The following is a 20,967-nucleotide window of genomic DNA, read 5'->3' on the forward strand; positions in this document are numbered from 1 at the left end:
TGCCAAGCACCATCCTCAGCATTGTACATGTTTTGTTTCATCTAATATTCACATCAACACAAATGGTAGGTATTTTGATAGTATTAGACCAACTTTACAAATGAGAAAACCGAGGCCCAGCAAGGCAGAGTAACTTGCCCAGGCTACACACCTATTGCCCAAGTCCCATAGGCAACTCAAGTCGATGTGTCTCCAGTATAAATTATCATCTTCCTCTTCAAACCAGTGCCTTTCGCATTCTCCATGTTCAGTGGGGACATCTCCAACATCCCCAGGCCCAAGCCAGAAACTGGAAGGCAGCCCTGGCCCCTGGCCCATCCTCACCACTCCTCCCCTCCAGTCTGAGCCTAGTCTGAGGCTTTTACCTCCTTGGTGTCAAGTGAATCCTTTCTCTTCTCTCCACCCTCCAGCGCTGACCTGTGAGCCGCCCCCCTGCCCCGCCTAGAGCAGCCTCACCCCACACTTCCTTACAGGCCCCAGTCTCCCCCTTTTCCAGCATCCCACAAACTGCAGCTCAGGTGGGCTTTCTAAACCTCATCTTACCAGGTCCCCACCTCCAGAAGGAAAACCAGCATCCTCTACCCACCCCCCCGCCCTGTCTCCTCAAACCAGGAAGTTCCGCATCCAGCCCCAGAAAGGACCCCCCACACACACACTGCTCTGTCTTGTTCTCTAGGAAGCCATCTGTGGCCTCAGCTCAAGACTGAGCTGTGAGCCCCCTCTGATCCCTGCACACAGCCCCTTCTTCACCTCTCAGCTCTTTCCTTGTGATCACCTGTCCCTAGTAGGGGCTATGCTCCTTGAAGACAGAGACCCAAACTTACCCGCAGAGCCTATACACAGGAGGTGTTCAATGGCTGTTGAAAGGCTAAAAGCAGAAGCAGGGACAGAAGCCATGGGTGATGCTGCACTCTGAGTCCCAGAAGCAGAATGATCCTCCCGGCCTGGGATCGGTGGACTCTGGCCGCCCCGCCTCTGCACCTGTTTTCTGGAACCTTATGAGACCATTTCCTGCCCCCTGCCTTTCGACAGGATTTTCCTCTCTGCTTCTTCCTTTCCAACTCTGGGATTCCCCATGGTGGGAGAGCTCTGCCCCCACAAAAAAGGCAGAGCCTGCCTCTTACCTCCTCTCAGGCTACTTCAGGCATTTTCAAGGGTGGGGTGATTATGCTCCCATGGGTGAAAAAAATTGGATCCTTGAAAGGGAGAGATTTTTAAAAATCTTACTTTTTTTGTATAAAGCAAAGATATATGTACAGTACAGAAACAGATATACAGTATATCTGTGGTATTAAAATATCATGCGATTAAGGGGAAAAAATGCCTAAAAGGCTCCTGAGGAGGGGAGAATAAGGGGAAAAAAATGTTGAGAAACTCTGATCCACACACTGGGGCCTTGCCTTGCCTGGTCCAAGGACTGGCTAGGACTGAAGCAGAGTCCAGAGTCTTCTCCCAGGGCAGCTCAAGGTTCCTCCAGGGCTGACCCCCCACCTGCCAGCTGGAATCCCTCCCCCATGCCATCCCCTCCCTGCCCTGTGCCTGGCAGCCCACCCTTCCATGTCCTGGGTCCTCTAATCTGGTCCTGTCTTTACTGAGGCCACTGATCAGCCCTTCCACTTGCTGCCCTGGGGGCCACCCAGCTCCCAGGGCCAGCAGGAGTCAGAAGCCCCTCAGCTCTGTACTCAACCTTGGTCTACAGCATAACTCGGGAGCTCCTGGGAGAACCCAAGAGGTAAGCCCCACCACAGGAGGCCCCCAAGACGCGGGGTTGCCACTGTGGGACAAGGCTTTCTTTATTGGGGTGGATGTAGGGTCACAAATAGTCTTAGAGGGGCTCTAGGCAGATGGAGTCACTTAAGGGTGGTACAAGACTGAGGGTCTATCTTCGGGGGACACAGAGACAGGGGTGAGGGAAGAGGTCCCGTGCTGGTGAGACATGGTCTTGGGCAACACAGGTATTTTGCGGTCTTCAAACGTTGAGGGATTTTCCAGGACCTGGGGCTCCCGTTGTTTGTTGGAGCCAATGAAGAACAAGTAGGTGATGGCACCACAGTAGGCACCCAGGAGCGGTGCCACCACTGGCACCCACCACCAGTTCTTGGTGCTGCAGGCAAAAGGCAGAGGCCTGCTTAGGGGGCCAGCACCCAGCATGGCACCTGTGCCGACCTCAGGCCAAGACAGGGGCGGGGGGGCGGTGGAGCGTAGAGGAGGAACCCCCATCCTAGCCCAGGAGTTGGCCCTGAACCTGGGACACTGATCAGCTTCAGCCTGATTCAGGGACAGCAGCGGGTCTGGGGCAGGGTGGACATTCAGTCCAGGAGCAGGGTCTGGAGAGAGGTCAGGACCCATTCCTGCCTCCCAGGCCGCTGCAGGGGGCGGCAGGGCAGTGTAGGGGGCGGATCTGCAGGACGCTCCCAGGCTGTTCCACCCTCCACATGCAGGGAACCCACAGGAAACTCCCAGGAGTGGGCTGGACCACGCAGTACCTGAAGACCTGTGAGCCCCAGCCAGCGAGGTAGGTGAAGAAGCGGGGAGGCAGGTCCCGGGATGGGTTGATGGCATATCCCGAGTTCATGCCCAGGGATACTCCAATGATGACAACAAGGATACCGGTCACAATGGCCTGCGTCCCTGACAGCGTTGGGTCGTTCCCCTTGTCTGTGATGGCTAAGAGACAGAGCTGAAGCATCCCAGTCACCACCACCTGGAGAGAGACACCGTGGCAGCACCTGGGGCCCCCGGCCAAGCCCAAGGGCCTCAGCAGCGCCCCCCGCCCCCACCCGTGGCAGAGCCGTGACTCGGTATTGTCCCATCCAGGGTTCTTGTCCTCTCCACCACAGGGGGCTGCCTGCTGGCCCCTTCTTGAGTGGGGGAGGGCCTGAGGAGGGGCACCCGCCCTGGACCACTGACCTCATCCAGAAAGCCCCTCCACAGTGTCATGTGCTCAGGAAGGTAGGTGGCAAAAATGTTAGCAGTGGCTGTGGGGCCGGTCACCGTCAGCGTTCCCCCCGAGAAGTTGATAATAGCTTCTGTGGGAATACAGACTGAGTGTGAACCTGCCCCCGACCGAACCCCGCCGGTGTCCCAGAGATGAGGCGGTAGGATGGAGGGCAGGGAGCGCCTCCGAGACTCTTCTATCCCAGCGTTTTCACAGGTGAGGATGCACTCAGATCTGCCCACATTTCAGGGGAGGAGGCCGAGGCCAGAGGTGGGCCACCAGGGGCAAGACACTCACTGTAGAAGAGGCCATAGATGGTGGCCGCTGCCACGAAGGAGCCCAGGAACTGACCCAGAACGTACACGGGAAACTTCTTCCAGGACATGCGGCCTAGTGCACAGGTGGTGAAGGTCACGGCCGAGTTCATGTGGGCCCCTGCAGGGAGGGTCAAGGGTGTTGGCAAAAAAACAAACAACAATCAGTAATACCAAGAGCAGCGACAACAGCGATGATAATAGCAAGCATCTGTGAAGGGGGCTCACTCAGTCCTCACAGGGACCCTGCGAGGCAGAAACCACCATCTCCATCTCCCCATGAAGCAAAGCAATGGGTGGAGAGTTCAGTAGCTTGCCTGAGAGAACCCAGCTTGTACAAACGGTGGGTCAAGGGGGCTCGTGAAGCGTCTGGCCAGAGGAAAGTGGCCCGTGAGGGCAAGACACCAGCTGACTTGGAGAAGGGGCTGGCTGGAAGGGGGCCGGAGGAGCCCATGGGGCACACCTGGCAGGGCTTGTCGGTTGGGGCCTGGCCTACTCACCAGAGATGTTCCCCGCCATGTACACTCCCATGGTGACTCCGAAGCCAAAACCCAAATTGACAGCGAGGTAGCTCCCCTGTTTACCTCCTAGAACCATGTGGGCCACGGAGCCGAGACCAAACACCTGTAGGAGAAGGCCTCTGAGGGGACCGCCCACCCTGACAGCCCAGCCTCATAGGAGGGCTTGGAGCTCAGCTGGGGCCCCGTGCCTCCATGTGCTAGGTCTCCCTGGCATTGCCCTTGGGTACCCCCTTCTGCCATACCCTCCTCCTCCAGAGACATGCCTCCTCATGACCTCGTCCCGTTGCCCTTGCCAAGGCCTGTCAGAACTGACCAGTGGGAGCTGGGTGCGTGCTAGAGAAGGAGTTGGGTGAGGAGGGAGAGTCAGGCTCCCATGGACCTAGCCAGGTGCCTAGACTCCAACTCCACCTGAAGGGCTTCCAGGAGGACAGGGCTGGTGTGGATTGGACCCCTCAGAGCTTCTCACTCATCAGCGTAGTCCAAAGGAAATTTCTTCAGGGACTCTGCAGACTTCCTTCTGGACTCTGCCAGGACCCACTGCCCACCCTCACCACCTCCACACGCATCAGCCCTGGAAGCCCACCCTCAGGCATCACCTCTGAACTTCTCACCCATCCCTAACCACCAGATCTCATCAGATGACTCTCCCCACTGAGCCCCTTCACAGGGAGGTTTGAGACCTAAAAGGAGGCCCTTACTCAACCTCCCTCTAGCCACTAACACCCCCCTCCCACTGTGTCTGTACTGCCTTCCCCTCCAGCTCTGGCTCCTGTGCCCTCCTCTGTCTCCTTCTGCAGAGGTCTTTCTCCCTCTTGCCTGTATCTTCTACCCTCCCCTTGACTGGCTCCCACAGACTTGGGTCTCTTCCTTCCTTAAAGCAGAGCTTCCACCTCATCCCGGCCTCCCTGTCCAGCTGTGGACTCCTGGATGCCTCCTCCCATGTCAGTCAGGCTCCAGGAAGGACTCGCTCAGTTTCAGTCTACTTGCTAAGTTGTGTCCGACTCTTTGCAACCCCATAGACTGCAGCCACCAGGCTTCCCTGGCCTTCACCATCTCCCGGAGTTGACTCATACTCATGTCCATTGAGTTGGTGATGCCATCCAACCATCTCAGGTCCTTTGCCCCTTCCCCTGTCCTCCCACACAGTCTGGCTTCCCCTCCCCGTCACAGATTCCAGTTCCCTTGTCCAAGCGCTCCAGCCTCTGGATTTCCCAGGGGTCCCTTCAGGCATCGTCTCACTTGACTGTGCTGACTTTCACTCTCCTCACCAATCTGCTTCCAGAAACGACCGCCTCATTGGCTTCCATGACATGTCTCTCTCCTGGTTTCCCTCTTTCCTCTGTAGCCTTTCCCTCTCCACAGTTCCTACCCACATTCTTCTTCCTTCATCTGCCTCATAAATACAGATGATCCCTGTGTTCTATCCCTGGCCTTTTTCATAACCCACCACAGTCACTCCTGGGTTTTCTTACCAGCTTCAGATATACCTGATGGACTAATTCCCAAAACCTGCACTTGGGAGCCGGATCTCTTTTTCCAAATACCTCCGAGAAGTCTTCAGGGTATTCCACAGGCATCTCCAGCTCTAAAGCTCACCATCTCTCAGAAAATGTGATCTTCATTCCATGTTCCCTCATCCCAGTTGGCCAAGCCAGAAACTTGTATGTTCTCCACCACACACAGTCAACTCTGGTTATATTCTCCCCAGATCTTACCCAGTCTCCTTGCAGCCAGAGTGACCTAACACAAAAATCTGACCATGTCTGTCTGCCTTTGGTCCAAACATTCCTGGCTCCCTTCCATTTCTAGGATAAAGTCCAAACTCAGTAAGTCACCATTTAAGATCCTTGATTTTCACGCCTTCTGCCTCTCAGTTTCATATCGGGTCTAGTATTCTCTATGTTGAACACTAGTGTTACCAATAATAGCATTATATGTGTTCTCAGTCACTCAGTGATGTCCGATTCTTTGCGACCCCACGGACCATAGCCTGCCAGGCTCCTCTGTTCATGGAATTTTTCAGGCAAAAATACTGGAGCAAGTTGCCATTTCCTACTCCAGGGGATCTTCCCTATCCAGGGATTGAATCTGCATCTTTTGTGCCTCTTGCATTGGCAGGCAGATTCTTTACCACTGTGCCACCTGGAAAGTCAAATAACATTAATACTATTAAAAATAATAACCATTTGGGCTTCCTTGGCTGTCCAGTGGTTAAGACTCCGTACTTCCATTGCAGGGGGCGTGGGTTCCATCCTTGGTCAGAGAACTAAGATCCCACATGTCACGTGGTGGGCCAAAAATAAACAAACTTAAAGAAAAAAAGAATGATAACCATTTATTGAGCACTTACTATGTGCCAGGCACTGGTAAGCAAGTTCTACCTCTCACCTCCTTTAACCCTTAAACCTGTTTACGCATTAGGTATTATTATTCTCCCCATTTGACAGATGGGCAACCAGAGGTTTAGAGAAGTTGAGTGGCTTGTCTCAAGTACACATCTTGGGGCCTCCCTGGTGGTCTAGTGGTTAGGAATCCACCTGCCAATGCAGGGGACAGGGGTTCGATCCCTGAATTGGGAATATCCCACATGCTGCATAGCAACTAACCCCTTGTGCTACAACTACTGAGCCCACACGCAGCAACTACCAAAGCTCATGTGCCCTAGAGTCTGTTCCACAATGAGAACACCTTGCTTGCCTCAAATAGAGAAAACAATGAGGACTCAGCGTGCCAAAAATAATAAATAAATAAATCTTTTAGGAACAAAATAAAACCAAAAAAAAAAAATACACATCTTGCACATGGTAAGCCAGTTTTCGAATCTAGGCAGTTGCCTATGCCAGTCTCGGAGAAAACAACTGGACTGCTCCCTTCATGCCTTGCTTTCTCATGCCTCGGTGTTTTGCATATGCCACACCCTCCCTCTGGAATACCTGATCCTAGATCCTGAAAAATTGATACTCTACCTTAAGGCTACATTCAGATGGCACCTCCTCTGAATACTCTATGTTTTGGATGTATTGTCTTTGAGAGACCTCTAGATGTCCAGACTGCTGGAAATCAGAGTCTAGATCTATCATCCAATATGATGGCCATGAGCCACACATGGCTATTATGTACTTGAACTGAAATCTATAAGTGTAAGGTACACCGCAAATTTCAAAGGCTTAGGAGGGAAAAGAAAATGTAAATCTTCAGTTCAGTTCAGTTCAGTCGCTCAGTCGCGTCCGACTCTTTGCGACCCCATGAACCGCAGAATGCCAGGCCTCCCTGTCCACCACCAACTCCTGGAGTTTACCCAAACTCATGTCCATCGAGTCGGTGATGCCATCCAGCCATCTCATCCTCTGTCGTCCCCTTCTCCTCCTGCCCCCAGTCCTTCCCAGCATCAGGGTCTTTTCCAGTGAAGTCAACTCTTTGCATGAGGTGACCAAAGTATTGGAGTTTCATCTTCAACTTCAGTCCTTCCAAAGAACACCCAGGACTGATCTCCTTTAGGATGGACCAGTTGGATCTCCTCACAGTCCGAGGGACTCACAAGAGTCTTCTCCAACACCACAGTTCAAAAGCATCAATTCTTCAGCGCTCAGCTTTCTTCACAGTCCAACTCTCACATCCATACATGACCAATGGAAAAAGCATAGCCTTGACTAGACGGACCTTTGTTTGCAAAGTAATGTCTCTGCTTTTGAATATGCTATCTAGGTTGGTCATAACTTTCCTTCCAAGGAGTAAGCGTCTTTTAATTTTAAGGCTGCAGTTACCATCTGCAGTGATTCTGGAGTTCAGAAAAATAAAGTCAGCCACTGTTTCCACTGTTGCCCCATCTATCTGCCATGAAGTGATGGGACCAGATGCCATGGTCTTAGTTTTCTGAATGTTGAGCTTTAAGCCAACTTTTCACTCTCCACTTTCACTTTCATCAAGAGGCTCTTTAGTTCTTCTTCACTTTCTGCCGTAAGGGTCATGTCATCTGCGTATCTGAGGTTATTGATATTTCTCCCAGCAATCTTGATTCCAGTTTGTGCTTCCTCCAGCCCAGCGTTTCTCATGATGTACTCTGCATGTAAGTTAAGTAAGCAGGGTGACAATATACAGCCTTGACGTACTCCTTTTCCTATTTGGAACCAGTCTGCTGTTCCATGTCCAGTTCTAACTGTTGCTTCCTGACCTGCATACAGGTTTCTCAAGAGGCAGGTCAGGTGGTCTGGTACTCCCATCTCTTTCAGAATTTTCCACAGTTTATTGTGATCCACACAGTCCAAGGCTTTGGCATAGTCAATAAAGCAGAAATAGATGTTTTTCTGGAACTCTCTTGCTTTTTAGATGATCCAGGGGATGTTGGCAATTTGATCTCTGGTTCCTCTGCCTTTTCTAAAACCAGCTTGAACATCTGGAAGTTCACGGTTCATGTATTGTTGAAGCCTGGCTTGGAGAATTTTGAGCATTACTTTAATAGCGGGTGAGATGAGTGCACTGTGCGGTAGTTTGAGCATTCTTTGGCATTGCCCTTCTTTGGGATTGGGATGAAAACTGACCTTTTCCAGTCCTGTGGCCACTGCTGAGTTTTCCAAATTTGCTGGCATATTGAGTGCAGCACTTTCACAGCATCATCTTTGAGGATTTGAAATAGCTCAACTGGAATTCCATCACCTTCACTAGCTTTGTTCGTAGTGATGCTTTCTAAGGCCCACTTGACTTCACATTCCAGGATGTCTAGCCCTGCTGCTGCTGCTAAGTCGCTTCAGTTGTGTCCGGCTCTGTGCGACCCCATAGACGGCAGCCCACCAGGCTCCCCTGTCCCTGGGATTCTCCAGGCAAGAACACTGGAGTGGGTTGCCATTTCCTTCTCCAAAGCATGAAAGTGAAAAGTGAAAGTGAAGTTGCTCAGTTGTGTCCAACTCTTCGCGACCCCATGGACTGCAGCCTACCAGGCTCCTCCATCCATGGGATTTTCCAGGCAAGAGTACTGGAGTGGGCTGCCATTGCCTTCTCCGTGTCTGGCTCTAGGTGAATCTTAAATAATTGTATATTGATTACATGTTGAACTGGTAACATTATGGACATGTGGGTTAAATACAGTAACTATTAAAACTAATTTCACCTGTCACTTTTTACCTTTTTAATGTTGCTACTAGAAAAATTTTACATTACATATGTGGCTCATATTGTATTTCCCTTGAAGAGTTCTAGAGTTTTTGAAAAAAGAAATACCTGAAGAATTGTGGACGTGAGTTGAAGCCATCAGGGAGGATATGAAGACCCCTGGGAGAGGGAGAACCTAGGGCTGAATGTCAGCCCTCAGGGTGGGCGTTAGAAATCCCAGCCAGAGCCGCCGTTGAAATGGAAGAACAAGACTTCCCTGGTGGCACAGTGGATAGGAATCCGCCTGCCAATGCAGGGGACAGGAGTTTGATCCCTGGTCCAGGAAGATTCCACATGCCTTGGGGCAACTAAGCCCATGCCCCACAACTACTGAGCCCATTTGCTGCAATTACTGAAGTCCAAGCGCCTAGAGCCCACGTTCTGCAATAAGAGAAGTCTCCACAGTGAGAAGCCTGTTCACCACAACTAGAGAAAGCCCACACACAGCAACAAAGACCCAGGGCAACCAAAAATTAATAAATTAAAAAAAAGAAAGAAATGGAAGAACAAAGAGAGATTGTGCCCTGTACCCCAGAGAGAAGCAGAGTTTCCCAAGGAGAGTGTGGCCCACATGGTCACGCGCTGCCTCTGGGTCAAGCGTGAGAAGGCCTGGAAAGCATCCCATTGGATGTGACAACCCAGGGTTCTTGAGTAGATGGGGAACACTGTCTCCTCAGGGCGTGGGGTCAGAAGTCAGGTCCAGAGAGGGGGAGGGGAGGAGGTGGTGAGGAAGAGTGGAGACATGTAGAGACATCTCTCTGAGAACTTGCCTGAGAAAGGAGGGGGACCAAGTGTGATAAATGAAGGGGCTCGCAGAGAGAAGGGAGGAGTGTTCTGTGTTCTGCTGTTTTAGGAAGGGAGTCTTGAGTGTGCTAAGGTTGAGAGAGGGAGGGGCTGGAGATACAGAAGAGAGAAAAGAAGAAGCAAAGTACCTGAGGAGCCTGGGAGGTGGGGGATGAATAGGAGTGGAGGTTCCTGCCTAGGGGAGGGGGCATTTGTGGATGCACAGGGAGGAGAGGACTGATGGGTGAGGAGCCAGACACACCTGAAAAGGAGGTAGCACATCTAACAGTTCTCTGTCAGACTGGAGACCAAGCCATTTGCTGAGGAAAAAAGGCCAGTGAGTACATTAGATTTGGGACAGACTGAGAACCAGTGCACTAGCCTGGATAGGGGAGGGGAGAGGCTGCTGAGCAGGGCCTGCTGAGTCCCGCAGGAGCCCCAGGACAGGTGCAGGGGAGCCCAGACACAGGCCGGCTTAGGGCCAAGGGTAGGGTGAGGATGAGAGGACAGGGGCAGAAGGGGCACGGGGATGGGGAGCAAGACCAGGCCAGGCTGACAGATTTGGGGTAAAGAGATGCAGGGACTGGAGCAGGCATGGAGGGTTTGAAGAGCAAGGTCCCCATTTCCAAGTAGGAGCTCAAAACCATTTACTAAAAACAATGAATGAGTGAATAATCCCCATATCCTCCCCTGTGTGTCAAGGTTGCCAACCGGCAGCCCATGGACTTCATCTGTTCAGCACACGTTTTGTTTGATTAACTTGGTTTTGATGCACAGAAGTTTTAGCTTCTCTTGAAAAATCAGAATCTCTGTCAACGGTAGCCTGCATTCCAGGTGATGTGGCGACAGTCAGCCAGAGTGGTGGCAGCCACATCCTCACACAGGTCAGCACTCCGCCGTTAGCCACAGTCCCCACCTCCCTCGGTGATTCTCTCAGGCCCCGACAATGTGAGTTTTGCAACCCCTGCCCTATTGCTCACAACCCCAGCTGGGTTTCCAGGGCACTGATAGCCCAGCTCCTCCCCTCCCTGGTCGGTGAATGTGGCCCAGCCTGTCCAGGTGCCTCCAATAGCCACAGGCCCAGCATGGAGGACAACACCCCTGGAGGCTACAGAGTGGAATGGAGTAAGTAGAACAGTCTGCTTCCTTCATGTTGCTGCAATAAATGGGGCCTAAGGTCACTTTAGCTTTTCTGGCAAAACCTTCACGCTGATGACTCATTGAGCTTCCTATCACCTGAGAAAGCCCCCACTTCTTGGCACAGGCCTGACACCTAAAAATAACAACAACACAATGTCCCCTGTGAGCTTAAATCTCACAAAGTTCTTTTATATGTTACTTCCCTTCAATCCTCACGGCAACTGAGTGGCAAATGTTTCTGCTCCCAGGGAAAACCAAGGCCTGGAGAGGGGTCTTGAACTTTCCAAAGGCTGGACATGGGGGACTTCCCTTGGCTGGGAGAGAGTTAGAAATCCAGCTAAGGTAAGGGACAGAGTGTGGAGATCAAGGGTCAAGACCAGGATATTAGGCTAGACTGGATTTAATCTTAACTTAAAATGTGACTTTGTGCAAATGACTTTGTCTCACAAAGCCTCAGTTTCCCCATCTATGAAATGGGGATAATAATAGCGTCTCCCTTATAGGTCTGTTATGAGGATTTAGGAAGAAGCTGCACAGGAGGGCTTAGCATTATAGTGCCTGATATGCAGTAGGTGCTCAATAACCACCTCAGTAAAGGGAGAACCGCCAACATGGGCAGTGGGCAGGCAGGAATGCATGTGGGTGGTGCCTGCTGTCCCTAGGAGCTCTCCCAGGAGGCACCCTCCCACCTCCACAGTGCCAAGGTCTAACAACCCTCATGGGGCTGGAATGTCTTGTCAGCAATTAATTACTTTTCCCTGGATTAAGGCAAGAGAGGGTCCAGATGCTGTCTTCACGGCTCAGGAGGGCAGGTAATGGAGGAGAGGGAGATGGTGAGAGGCGGGGAGGGGAGGGCAGTTGAGAGAGTTTGTCAGCTTAAGAATCAACCAGTGCATGTGAGCCACATGAGTGCTGGGTGTCCGGCTCCAAACCTTCTTCACACAAGTCAGCCAGCTCAATATTAGCATCGCACTCACCAGTGAGAAAGCTCAAGTTCTGAACAGTTAAGATATTTATGTAAGATCATACAGCAGAGCCAGCATTCAGACCCAGCTCCAAAGCCCATGGAGGCCCAGTTTCACACTGTTAATAATGTCTGGGGCCAGACTGGACATCAAGCCAGTCAATCCTAAAGGAAATCAACCTTGAGTATTCATGGGAAGGACAGATGCTAAAGCCTGAAGCTCCAGTATTTTGGCCACCTGATGCGAAGAGCTGACTCACTGGAAGTGACCCTGATGTGGGGAATGAGTGTGTGGAAGACAGGAGGAGAAAGGGGTGACAGAGGATGAGATGGCTGGATGGCATCACTGATGCAATGGACATGAGTTTGAGCAAACTCTGGGAGATGGTGAAGGCCAGGGAAGCTTGGTGTGCTGCAGTCCATGGGTTGCAAAGGGCCAGACACGACTGAGCAACCAAACAACAACAACAATAATGTCTGAGAAGACAGGCTCTGAGCACAGAGAGACCTGCCCAAGGCCAACTGATGACTCAGTGGCAGAATGATCAGGATAAGAACCCAGGTGTCCAGAGTCCCCTGGGCAATGTGGGTCCCACTATCTCTCCTACACTGTGACTCAGTGCACAGACACTCACACGCACACACACACTCATCCTCTCACCTCCCCACACCACCACCTCTGTTGTGCCCCCGAAGCCATTGTTCCCCTCCCCAGAGGCTAACCCTTCTTGTCACGGACCTGGGCCTTCATAAGGTACAAACAAGAGTGGCCACAGCTTAAGGCAGAGGCTGGATGGGTGAGTGACTGGGCTGAGGCAGGACAGGGAGTCCCCAAGAAACCCCACATCCCACTTGCATCTGGATTCTCCCCTGTGATCCCCTTAAAGAGCCCTCCCCAGCTCCCCGAGGACCTCCCAGGTTGCCGTACCCTACAGGAAGGTGTTGGCTCTCACTACTCCGGGCTGTCCACAGCCCCCCACACTGCTGACTGCTCCCCCTTCTTCTGTAACCTGGTCTCCTCCCACCTCTCTGGTCACCCAGTCCCTTCTGTGTGCTCCTCCTCATTCTTCAGGCTCTGTCCTCAACTCAGTTCTTTTTTCTTTCTATATGTTCTCATTGTACAAATTTTATAACCACTATTCATGTTCTGATGAAGTCTGACTGTTTATGTCAGCCCAGACCACATTGCAGAGTTCCAGGCCTCTATACCAGCCACCCCCACCCCTGAGAGTCCCCCCACCCCCAGCAGCTCACCTGATCACAGGAAAGCCGACCTCAAGCTGAAATGGCCCCCTCAGCATTTATCCCACATCTGTTGCTCTCAGTCTCCTTTGTTCCTTCTTCTCTAACTCCCCTGGATGTGTACTTTCTTCTCCATCCCTGGACCAGACTGACCCTGGACTGATCCCTGGACCTCCACACTCTCTCTCTGTCCTAGGCCATCCCAACAGCTTCTTCTTGGGCTCCCCTCCCTCCAGCATTGCCCACTCTGCTTAGGCTCCACACGGAGCCCAGAATTTCTTCCTAAAACCCACATCTGGCCATATCACTCCCCTCCTGGAAAACCTTCAGTGTCTCCCCATCACCCTCAGGATTAATTCTCAAAGCTTCCACATCCTCTCCAATCTCTTTACTCTTTGTTTCCCTTCTCCTCACTCCCAGTCATGCCCACAATGCACCCACCCACCTGTAACTCAGGACTTCATTTTGCCCCACATATTGTGAGCCTTTTCTCTCCCAAAAAGACTTGGTGAGAAAGACAAGTCTTTGTTTTCCTATGCTTCTCCCTCAGAGGCTGGGAAAGGGACAGTGTGACCCAGGGCCCAGAGGTGGGGAGCAGGTCATGGGTTGCCCTTAAGGAGCCCCACCTTTCTGAGGCCCCACTTTCCTGAGACGCCTTCCTCAGAGTCTGCTCACCCAGTACCCCCTGCCCACTCACCATCATGACAAACGTGCTGATGAACTCCGCCAGGAACTCTCGAACCATCTCGTTCTTCCATATGACTTGCATCCTTGCTGTAGGTGTTGAGACCACCTTGGACATGCGGGTGGACCTGAGGCAGCAGCCGGAGGAGCCCATGGGCAGAAATGAGATCAGGTGCACTAATTGTCATGGCTGAGTTAATGGGTAACCCAGTGGCCTCTCCACACACGCCTGCTCTTGCCCAGGGCAGCTGGTACCTCGGGGGTCAGAGGCACATGAGAGCCCAGGGACACGGAGAGGGACTGGAGCTGGACATCCAGGTCACGCCCCTTCTTCCTCCTGCCAGAGACTGAACCACTGGGAAGGTGCACCCATGAGGCCAGGGTGCAGAGGGAGCAGTTGGGGAGACTGTAAATGCCGTCTGTGTTGCCAAAGAGCCTTGGGGGAGAAGCAGGTGGGAGAGAGCAGGCGGGAGAGTAGAGCTCAGCTGTCTGTCTGCCTGCCTGCCTGTCTGCCTGTTTGCTGGGGCCAGAGCTCTGGAGACACAGGTAAGGCATCAGGCAAGATCTGGCAACTGCAAGGCTCTGCAAACAGCACAGGGTGTGGCAGAGTTGGCTCCCGGGCTCTGTGAACAGCACTGAGGCCCGCAGCACATACCAGGTTCTGTCAGAGACAGGGACGGCAAAGTACACCAAGCTCTGCAGCAAGGTCAGCATGAACAGATGCTTGTGAGTGAATGAGTGAGTGAATGAATGAACCAATGAAAGGGAAGGAGGGAGGAAAAGATGGACTGTATCTTACACCCCAGTGTATTCTCAGTGTCCAGTATAGTGCCGGGTACGTAGTAGATGTGCAGAGTACACTCAAATGAATGAAAACTGAAACTTTGTCTGTTCAGTTCAGATCAGTTGCTCAGTCATGTCCGACTCTTTGCAACCCCATGAACCGCAGCAGGCCTGTTACTCTCCCCTAGATCCCCAGCACTCCCACAGTGCCTGACACACGGTAGAACGTTGATAAACGTTTGTTTGGTAAATGGATGATTGGATGGACAAATGAAAGAGTGGGTTAGAGGCTCTATCTTCTGTTGGGACTGGGGGGACAAGACTTGAGTTTGGGGAAGAAGACAGCCAAGAGGCTCTGGAGGAGGAGGAAGAGATACCTGCTTGCAGCCTTAGTGCTTGTTCAGACTGGTGACCCTCCCCTCTCCCATGCTGGCTGTCCCTTGACTTCCTCACCCTGCTGGGGACTGCCACAGCACCCCCACCCCGCCACAGCTTCCTGGCTTTCCCCAGCCTCACAGCAGCAAAGAGTGAGCCCTGAGAGTGAGAAATGTAAGCCAGGCATGGATAAAGCACAATCTACCTTTCTGGCTGAGAACCCAAGTTCATTTCTCACCCACCCTAGTCCTTGTTCTGTCCTTACTTCAGGGAAACAAACTCAGGACTGAGCATATGGAGGGGGATGTAGCGCTGCCTGGACAGTCAGTCCACTAGCGCCCACCCAACTGCCGCTGCCATGCAGCATCCCATAGGTGTTCCCATGCCCCTGTGACTGGCCTCCTTGGCTCTGAGGAAGAGCCTGAGGCAGCAGGAATTCAAGAACAGTCCTGGGGGCTTCTCTGGTGGCTCAGTGGTAAAGAATCCTCCTGCCAATGCAGAAGACACGGGTTCGATCCTTGGTCCGGGAAGATCCCACATGCCACTAAGCAACTAAGCCCATGTGTCACAGCTACTGAACCTGTGCTCTAGAGCCCGGGAGCCACAACTACTGAAGGCTTTGTATCATAGAGCTCGTGCTCTGCAGCAAGAGAAGCCACCACCATGAGAAGCCACCACCATGAGAAGCCCACAGACCGCAACTAGAGAGTAGCCCCCCCACTCACTGCAACTAGAGAAGAGCCTGTGCAGCCACAAAGACCCACCACAACCAAAAGTGAATAAATAAACAAATATTATTTTTAAAAAATAGAAGAACAGTCCCAGAAGGTAACACAGAGGCAGAGGAGAGGCAGACAAAGCAGGAAGTCAGTGACACCAAGGGAGCCCTGGGACCCTGGCCTCTTCTTCCTCACCACACAGCAAGCAGGATTCAGTAAGTGACAACCACCAACAAACCAATGAACCAAAGATGTATTGAATGCCTGGAGTGCCAACTGTGTTTTATCTATGGGATTTTTCAGGCAGGAACACGGGATTGGGCTGCCATTTCCTTCTCCAATGTGTTTGGGGACTGTAGTAAAGAACATTGGCATAATCCCTGCTCTTAGAAAGATGAACAATTTACTAAGCAATTACTTACAGTGTAAGGAGTGTTGCAACGCAAGGAGGACAGAGGAGCCTGGCGGGCTACAGTCCATGTGGTCACAAAGAGCTGGACACGACTTAGCAGCTGAACAACAACAAGGAGTGTTGCCACAAGTGAACGCTGGACGCTATGGGGTTGCAGGGAGGAAGCAAATGACCCAGCAGAGGGAGTAGGAGGTTCTCCCAGAGGAAGGGAGATTTAGGTCGAGAATAGAAGGCTGGTCAGATGAAGAAGCATCAGGGAGGTGGGGGAAAGTCCTGGGCATTGGAATGGTTTGGATAAAGGCTTACAGCGATGACAATGTGTGAAGTGTGGAGGAATTCTGCAAGGAAGGGCTGCAGAGAGAGGAAGAGAAGTGGCATGAGAGGGGCAGAGAGAGCAGACGGCCTCATGGCCCACACTAGGGAGTCTGACCCCAGAGGGTCTTGGGGTGGAGGAGTTAGGCAGGAGCACTGCCTCCTGCTTGGAGGCAGGAATGAGGGAGCAGGAGTGGAGGATGTGTGAGCAATCAGACAGGCTGAACGATAATGGCAGCCAGAGCCAAGAAGGTTCATGGAGGTGGCCAGAGGAAGGCAGTCCTACAAACAGATTTGTGTCTCATTAGAGAGGAGGATGGAGCGGGGAGAGTCCGGGATGCCCCGGCTCTGGCTGGAGCAGCACAATGGTGTGTGAAGCGCATGAGAGAAGCAGCAGGCCTAGGCAGAGGATGAGGAGTCACCCCTGGGTGTGCTGAGTTTGAGGAGCCCACTAGACAGCTAAGTGGAGGTGACCAGGAAGGAGCCTGCTGGTAATGTGGTCTGCTTTAGAGATACCCATTTGGAGGTCACCCAATCAGAGATGGTCATTTCATCCAGGGGCAAAATTGAGAGAGCTCACAGAAGGGGAGTCGAAGAAAACTTAGCCTACAAACCAAGAAACCAACCATCAACCAGGCAACTACCTAAATGCATGCATGCTCAGTTGTTTCAGTCATGTCCAACTCTTGAGATATCCTATGGACTGTAGCCCACCAGACTTCTCTGTCCATGGGGATTCTCCAAGCAAGAATACTGGAGTGGGTTGCCATGCCCTCCTTCAGAGGATCTTCCCGACCCAGGGATTGAACCCGCATCTCTTATGTCTCCTGCATTGGCAGGCAGGTTCTTTATCACTCTTGGAAGCCCCAACTACCTAGTTCCTTGCTAATTAAGGAACTAAATATCTGGCCACTTAGCAACCAACCCTTCGACTAATCAACCTAGCAACTTAACCAACTAACTGGTTCTCCTATTAGCCGACTCATTTAATTATCTAAGCAACCAACCAGCTGCAAACTACTCAACTAACCTCAAGCCAACCATTCAAGCTGCTAACCCATATTCATCCATTTATCAAACATTTGTTGAGCATCTACTTAGGAGTCAGGCATGAGGGGTACAAGTAAACCCTGCCCTCAGATGGGTTCTTCCATAAGGAGATGGGTAACTCCCTCAGAGCAAGCAGCCCCCGGGAGTGGGAGGAGGGCAGATCAGCAGAGACTTCGGGAAAATGGGCAGGTGGTGGCTGTGAGGGAGTAGGGCGGTGGAAGTGAGCACCTCTTATACTTTTCAGGAGACTGGTGGTTAGATGTGAGGCATGGAGGACAGACGTGTAAGGACATGGCCGTGACTTCTGGCTGGAGCGCTGGGGGAGACGGGGATCCTTGACTGAACTGAGACCACAGGAGGCAGGGGGGTTGGTGGGAAGAAGTCTGTCCTCAACTGGGGCTAAGCTGTCTGGGCCACCAGAGGGTCTTTGCAAAAAGGGTCCAAAGCCCTGGGAGAGTCTTGAGTGGGCACAGTGACGTCGTCAGCACAGAGGTGACCCATGCGTTCTGTCTATCCTGGAGCACACAAGCAGACCAACACCCATGCTCGTGTGGAGCTGGCAGGCAGCAAGGAAAGGAAGCAAGTAGTACGTATATTTGTGTGGCATTGATATGTCCTACCTGCTGTCCTACCTACCTACCGGGAGCTACAGCAGGGAAAAGGGAGAGGGAAGGACTTGGAACAGAGCACTCAGGTCCCCTCATTGAGAAAGAGGCATTTGAGCAAAGACAGGAAGGAGGTGAGGGAGCAAGCCACATGGGAAACTGCGGGGAGAATGTTTCAGGCAGAGGGGACGGTCACTGAAGGACTCTGAGCATGTTTGAAGGGAAGGAAAGGAGGGGAGAGTGGGTGGGTAGGATGGGGGAAGGTCAGAGAGGAAACAAGCGCTGAATAGGCAGGGCCTTAGCCATTGCAAGGACTTTGGGTTTCATTTCACCTCAAAGAGACCTGAGCCTGAGCAGGTGGGAAGTAGTGAGTTCAGTTCAATTGAGCACAACCTGCGTAGGGGCAGCTGGAACACCCTGCCCAGCCCCTTGACCCTCACCTGGGTCTTCCTGAGCCTCCCCTCACCCCAGGGCCCAGCCCATGCTTGGCTATGGGTGCAGGTGGGAGAGGCTCTTCCTCCGGGCCCCATGGCTGGAGCGGGGTGGGAAGGAGGGAGTCTTGGTGCATCAGCTGCCATGAGGGAGGAGCTAGGACGGGTCAGGGAGGGCCCTGGGGGTGTGTTGGGTGCCGGACAGGAGGGCCGAGGTAGAGAAACATGTAGGGTGCTTACCGTCTCTTCCTGTCTGATTGAGTCATATTGTCTTTGAGATTTTTAGATGCTGTGAAGCCAAAGAGAGGTCACTGGGGCTGGGGGCCACAGAACTTGGCCTCTCATTCCCATCAGACCTCAGTCCCCCAAGGCAGAAGCCACAGGGATGGCCCCTGCCAGCGTCAACACCTCAACCCAGCCAAGCTGGCAGGGAGGGTGTGTGTGCTTCAGCCAATAGGGAGAGGCCCTGGAGCCCCACCCCCACCCCTGCTGGCCTCAGGACCCCTGGCCCCCCAGGCCAGGGCCCTGCGAGGTCCTCCTGACCTTCCCAAGCCTCCCGCCTAGCTCTGGACAGTGGAGATGCCCACAGGCTCCCTGCAGCATTTCCACCCTCACACAGGTGGGTATTACTGCCTTCAGCCTAACCTCAAACCCTCCTGATGCTGACTTAAGCTCTGACTTTCCAGGGCCTCTTCTGCCTCCTCCTTGCATATACACACATGGGCACACACGCGCACGCACACACATACACCCCACAGAGGATGAGGGCCTGAAAATTCACTTAGTCCATATCCCCACCTCAGAACAAAGTCTACCCTCTCACCTTTCCTGAAGACCCCCACCCCTTTTATTCCCATTTTCCTTGAAAATGACAGCACGAAGGCGAACCTGGACCTCCCCATCTCACATGCTCCCTATTCTCCTGCCCCCTTTCTTCCAACTGCCCTGCAAACTCCTGCATCTCACCCTGACTGCAGAAACCCTCAGCCCTGGCCCAGGTGGGGCTCCAGAGGGAGAAACCACCCCAGCAAAGCCAGGAATCCACCCCCTACTCTGATCCACATTCCTCCCACTTTGGTCCCTTGTCGCCAGTCTCTGTTCCCTCCCCACCCCCACCCCAACCCAGGCCCTCCTGGCAGCCTAACCCCACGCATCCTCCCAATCTCTGCTCCGCCACTGGTCCTCTCAACAGTCAATTTACACTTAAGGAAGCCCAGAAAGAAAGTGTGACGTGCCTGTATGAGGCAGCAACTCAGGACTAAACCAGAACAGATATCCAGGCCTTTAACTCCCAGCTGGGTCCCTTCCCCAGCCACTCCCATGGTTGCCCCGTGCCCATGTGGTCCCCAGGAATGGCATCCCCAAAGCCTGAGTCCCAGGGGAGGCCCCTGTCCCGGCCCTACCTGGGGCCCAGCTCACTCTGATGAAGGGCCTTATGCTCCCAGTTGCCTGCCTTGGGGCCTCTCAGTCACAGCAGCCCCTGGACAGCTTCCTCCATGACCGTCTTGGCCTCTGGCTGCAGCTCCTGCTAGGGTTCCACTGTCCCTGTGTCCCTGGCCACAGCCTGCCTCTCAGCCCTCCTCAGGGCGACCTGAGTGCTGCTCTGCTCTGCGCCTCCAGGGAAGAGGTCAGTGGAGCAGGGGTTTGGCCCTTGTCACTCGAGCCAAGTGCAGACACACTGCCCAAAATAGCACCCCTTCTCCTGCCAACAGTGCCGTGGAGACGGGGTTCTGAGGCAGCCCTTGTGAGGTCAGAGGCGGAGCTCCTGGTGGGCGCTCTGGGCCTCTCGGTCTCAGAGGAAGGGCCTGTGCACCAAGCCAAGTGTTCAGCGCAGAGCCAGAGGAAACCCCCCAGTCCCCAGGTCCCAGAGCTGGGGGAGGCTCTGGAGGCCCCTGAATTCCCCTCTGTGGGGAGAACTGCACAGAATGGGGATTCGAGGTGGAAGATTCTGAAGATCAACAGCCAGGTGGAAGGGCTGGGAAGACCCTGAGTCAGTCCTAAGGAAGCCTCATCCCAAAGGAGGAAGGGAGACTCGGGCCCTGGACTCTGAAGGGAAGAGACAAAAGCCATATTTGCATGAAAACCTCAGTCTAAGAGGGGAGGTAGAAGCCAGCCTGGTTCTCTGGAGGCTCTTAATCTGGTAGGGAGGAGAAAAAGCCTAGGCCTCGTCCTCTGGGAGCCCCCATTTTATTTTAGTGGGGAAAGGGGAAAGCTAGGCCCAACACTCAGGAAAACACCTCCCATGGGAACTGTAAGCAAGGCCTCTGGGAAGGAGCCAGGCTGGACCAGAGGGCATTCCCACGGGTGGGTGGTCAAGGCAGGTCAGGAGCCAGCCAGGGGACCAGCCACCATCTATGAGAGGACCTCTGGAGCCAGGGCATGCTGCTAAGTTGCTTCAGTCGTGTGCGACCCCATAGACGGCAGCCCACCAGGCTCCCCCGTCCCTGGGATTCTCCAGGCAAGAACACTGGAGTGGGTTGCCATTTCCTTCTCCAATGCATGAAAGTGAAAAGTGAAAGTGAAGTCTCTCAGTCGTGTACGACTCTTCG

General features: G+C 53.1%; 1 protein-coding gene across 2 annotated transcripts; it reads right to left on the reverse strand.

The window, feature by feature from the left end:
• Positions 1-1,705: 1,705 nt before the first annotated feature.
• Positions 1,706-20,131, reverse strand: AQP7 (aquaporin 7). Of its 2 annotated transcripts, none has more exons than XM_081518915.1 (8): positions 19,822-20,131; positions 18,659-18,707; positions 13,745-13,859; positions 3,753-3,876; positions 3,236-3,373; positions 2,911-3,029; positions 2,487-2,704; positions 1,706-2,104 (listed from the first exon to the last, which is right to left on the reverse strand). In XM_081518915.1, exons 2-8 carry the CDS (start codon positions 18,682-18,684, stop codon positions 1,855-1,857), a joined length of 990 nt encoding a protein of 329 aa, XP_081375041.1. In that variant the 5' UTR covers positions 18,685-18,707; positions 19,822-20,131; the 3' UTR covers positions 1,706-1,854. The 2 variants fall into 2 exon arrangements, with proteins under 2 accessions (XP_081375041.1, XP_081375052.1); XM_081518926.1 differs by having other exon boundaries at positions 2,907-3,029.
• Between the last annotated feature and the right edge of the window lie 836 nt (positions 20,132-20,967).

Source organism: Giraffa tippelskirchi, chromosome 1 (assembly GCF_054371585.1).
Source record: "Giraffa tippelskirchi isolate mGirTip1 chromosome 1, T2T-mGirTip1v1.2.pri, whole genome shotgun sequence".
NCBI lineage: Eukaryota > Metazoa > Chordata > Mammalia > Artiodactyla > Giraffidae > Giraffa > Giraffa tippelskirchi.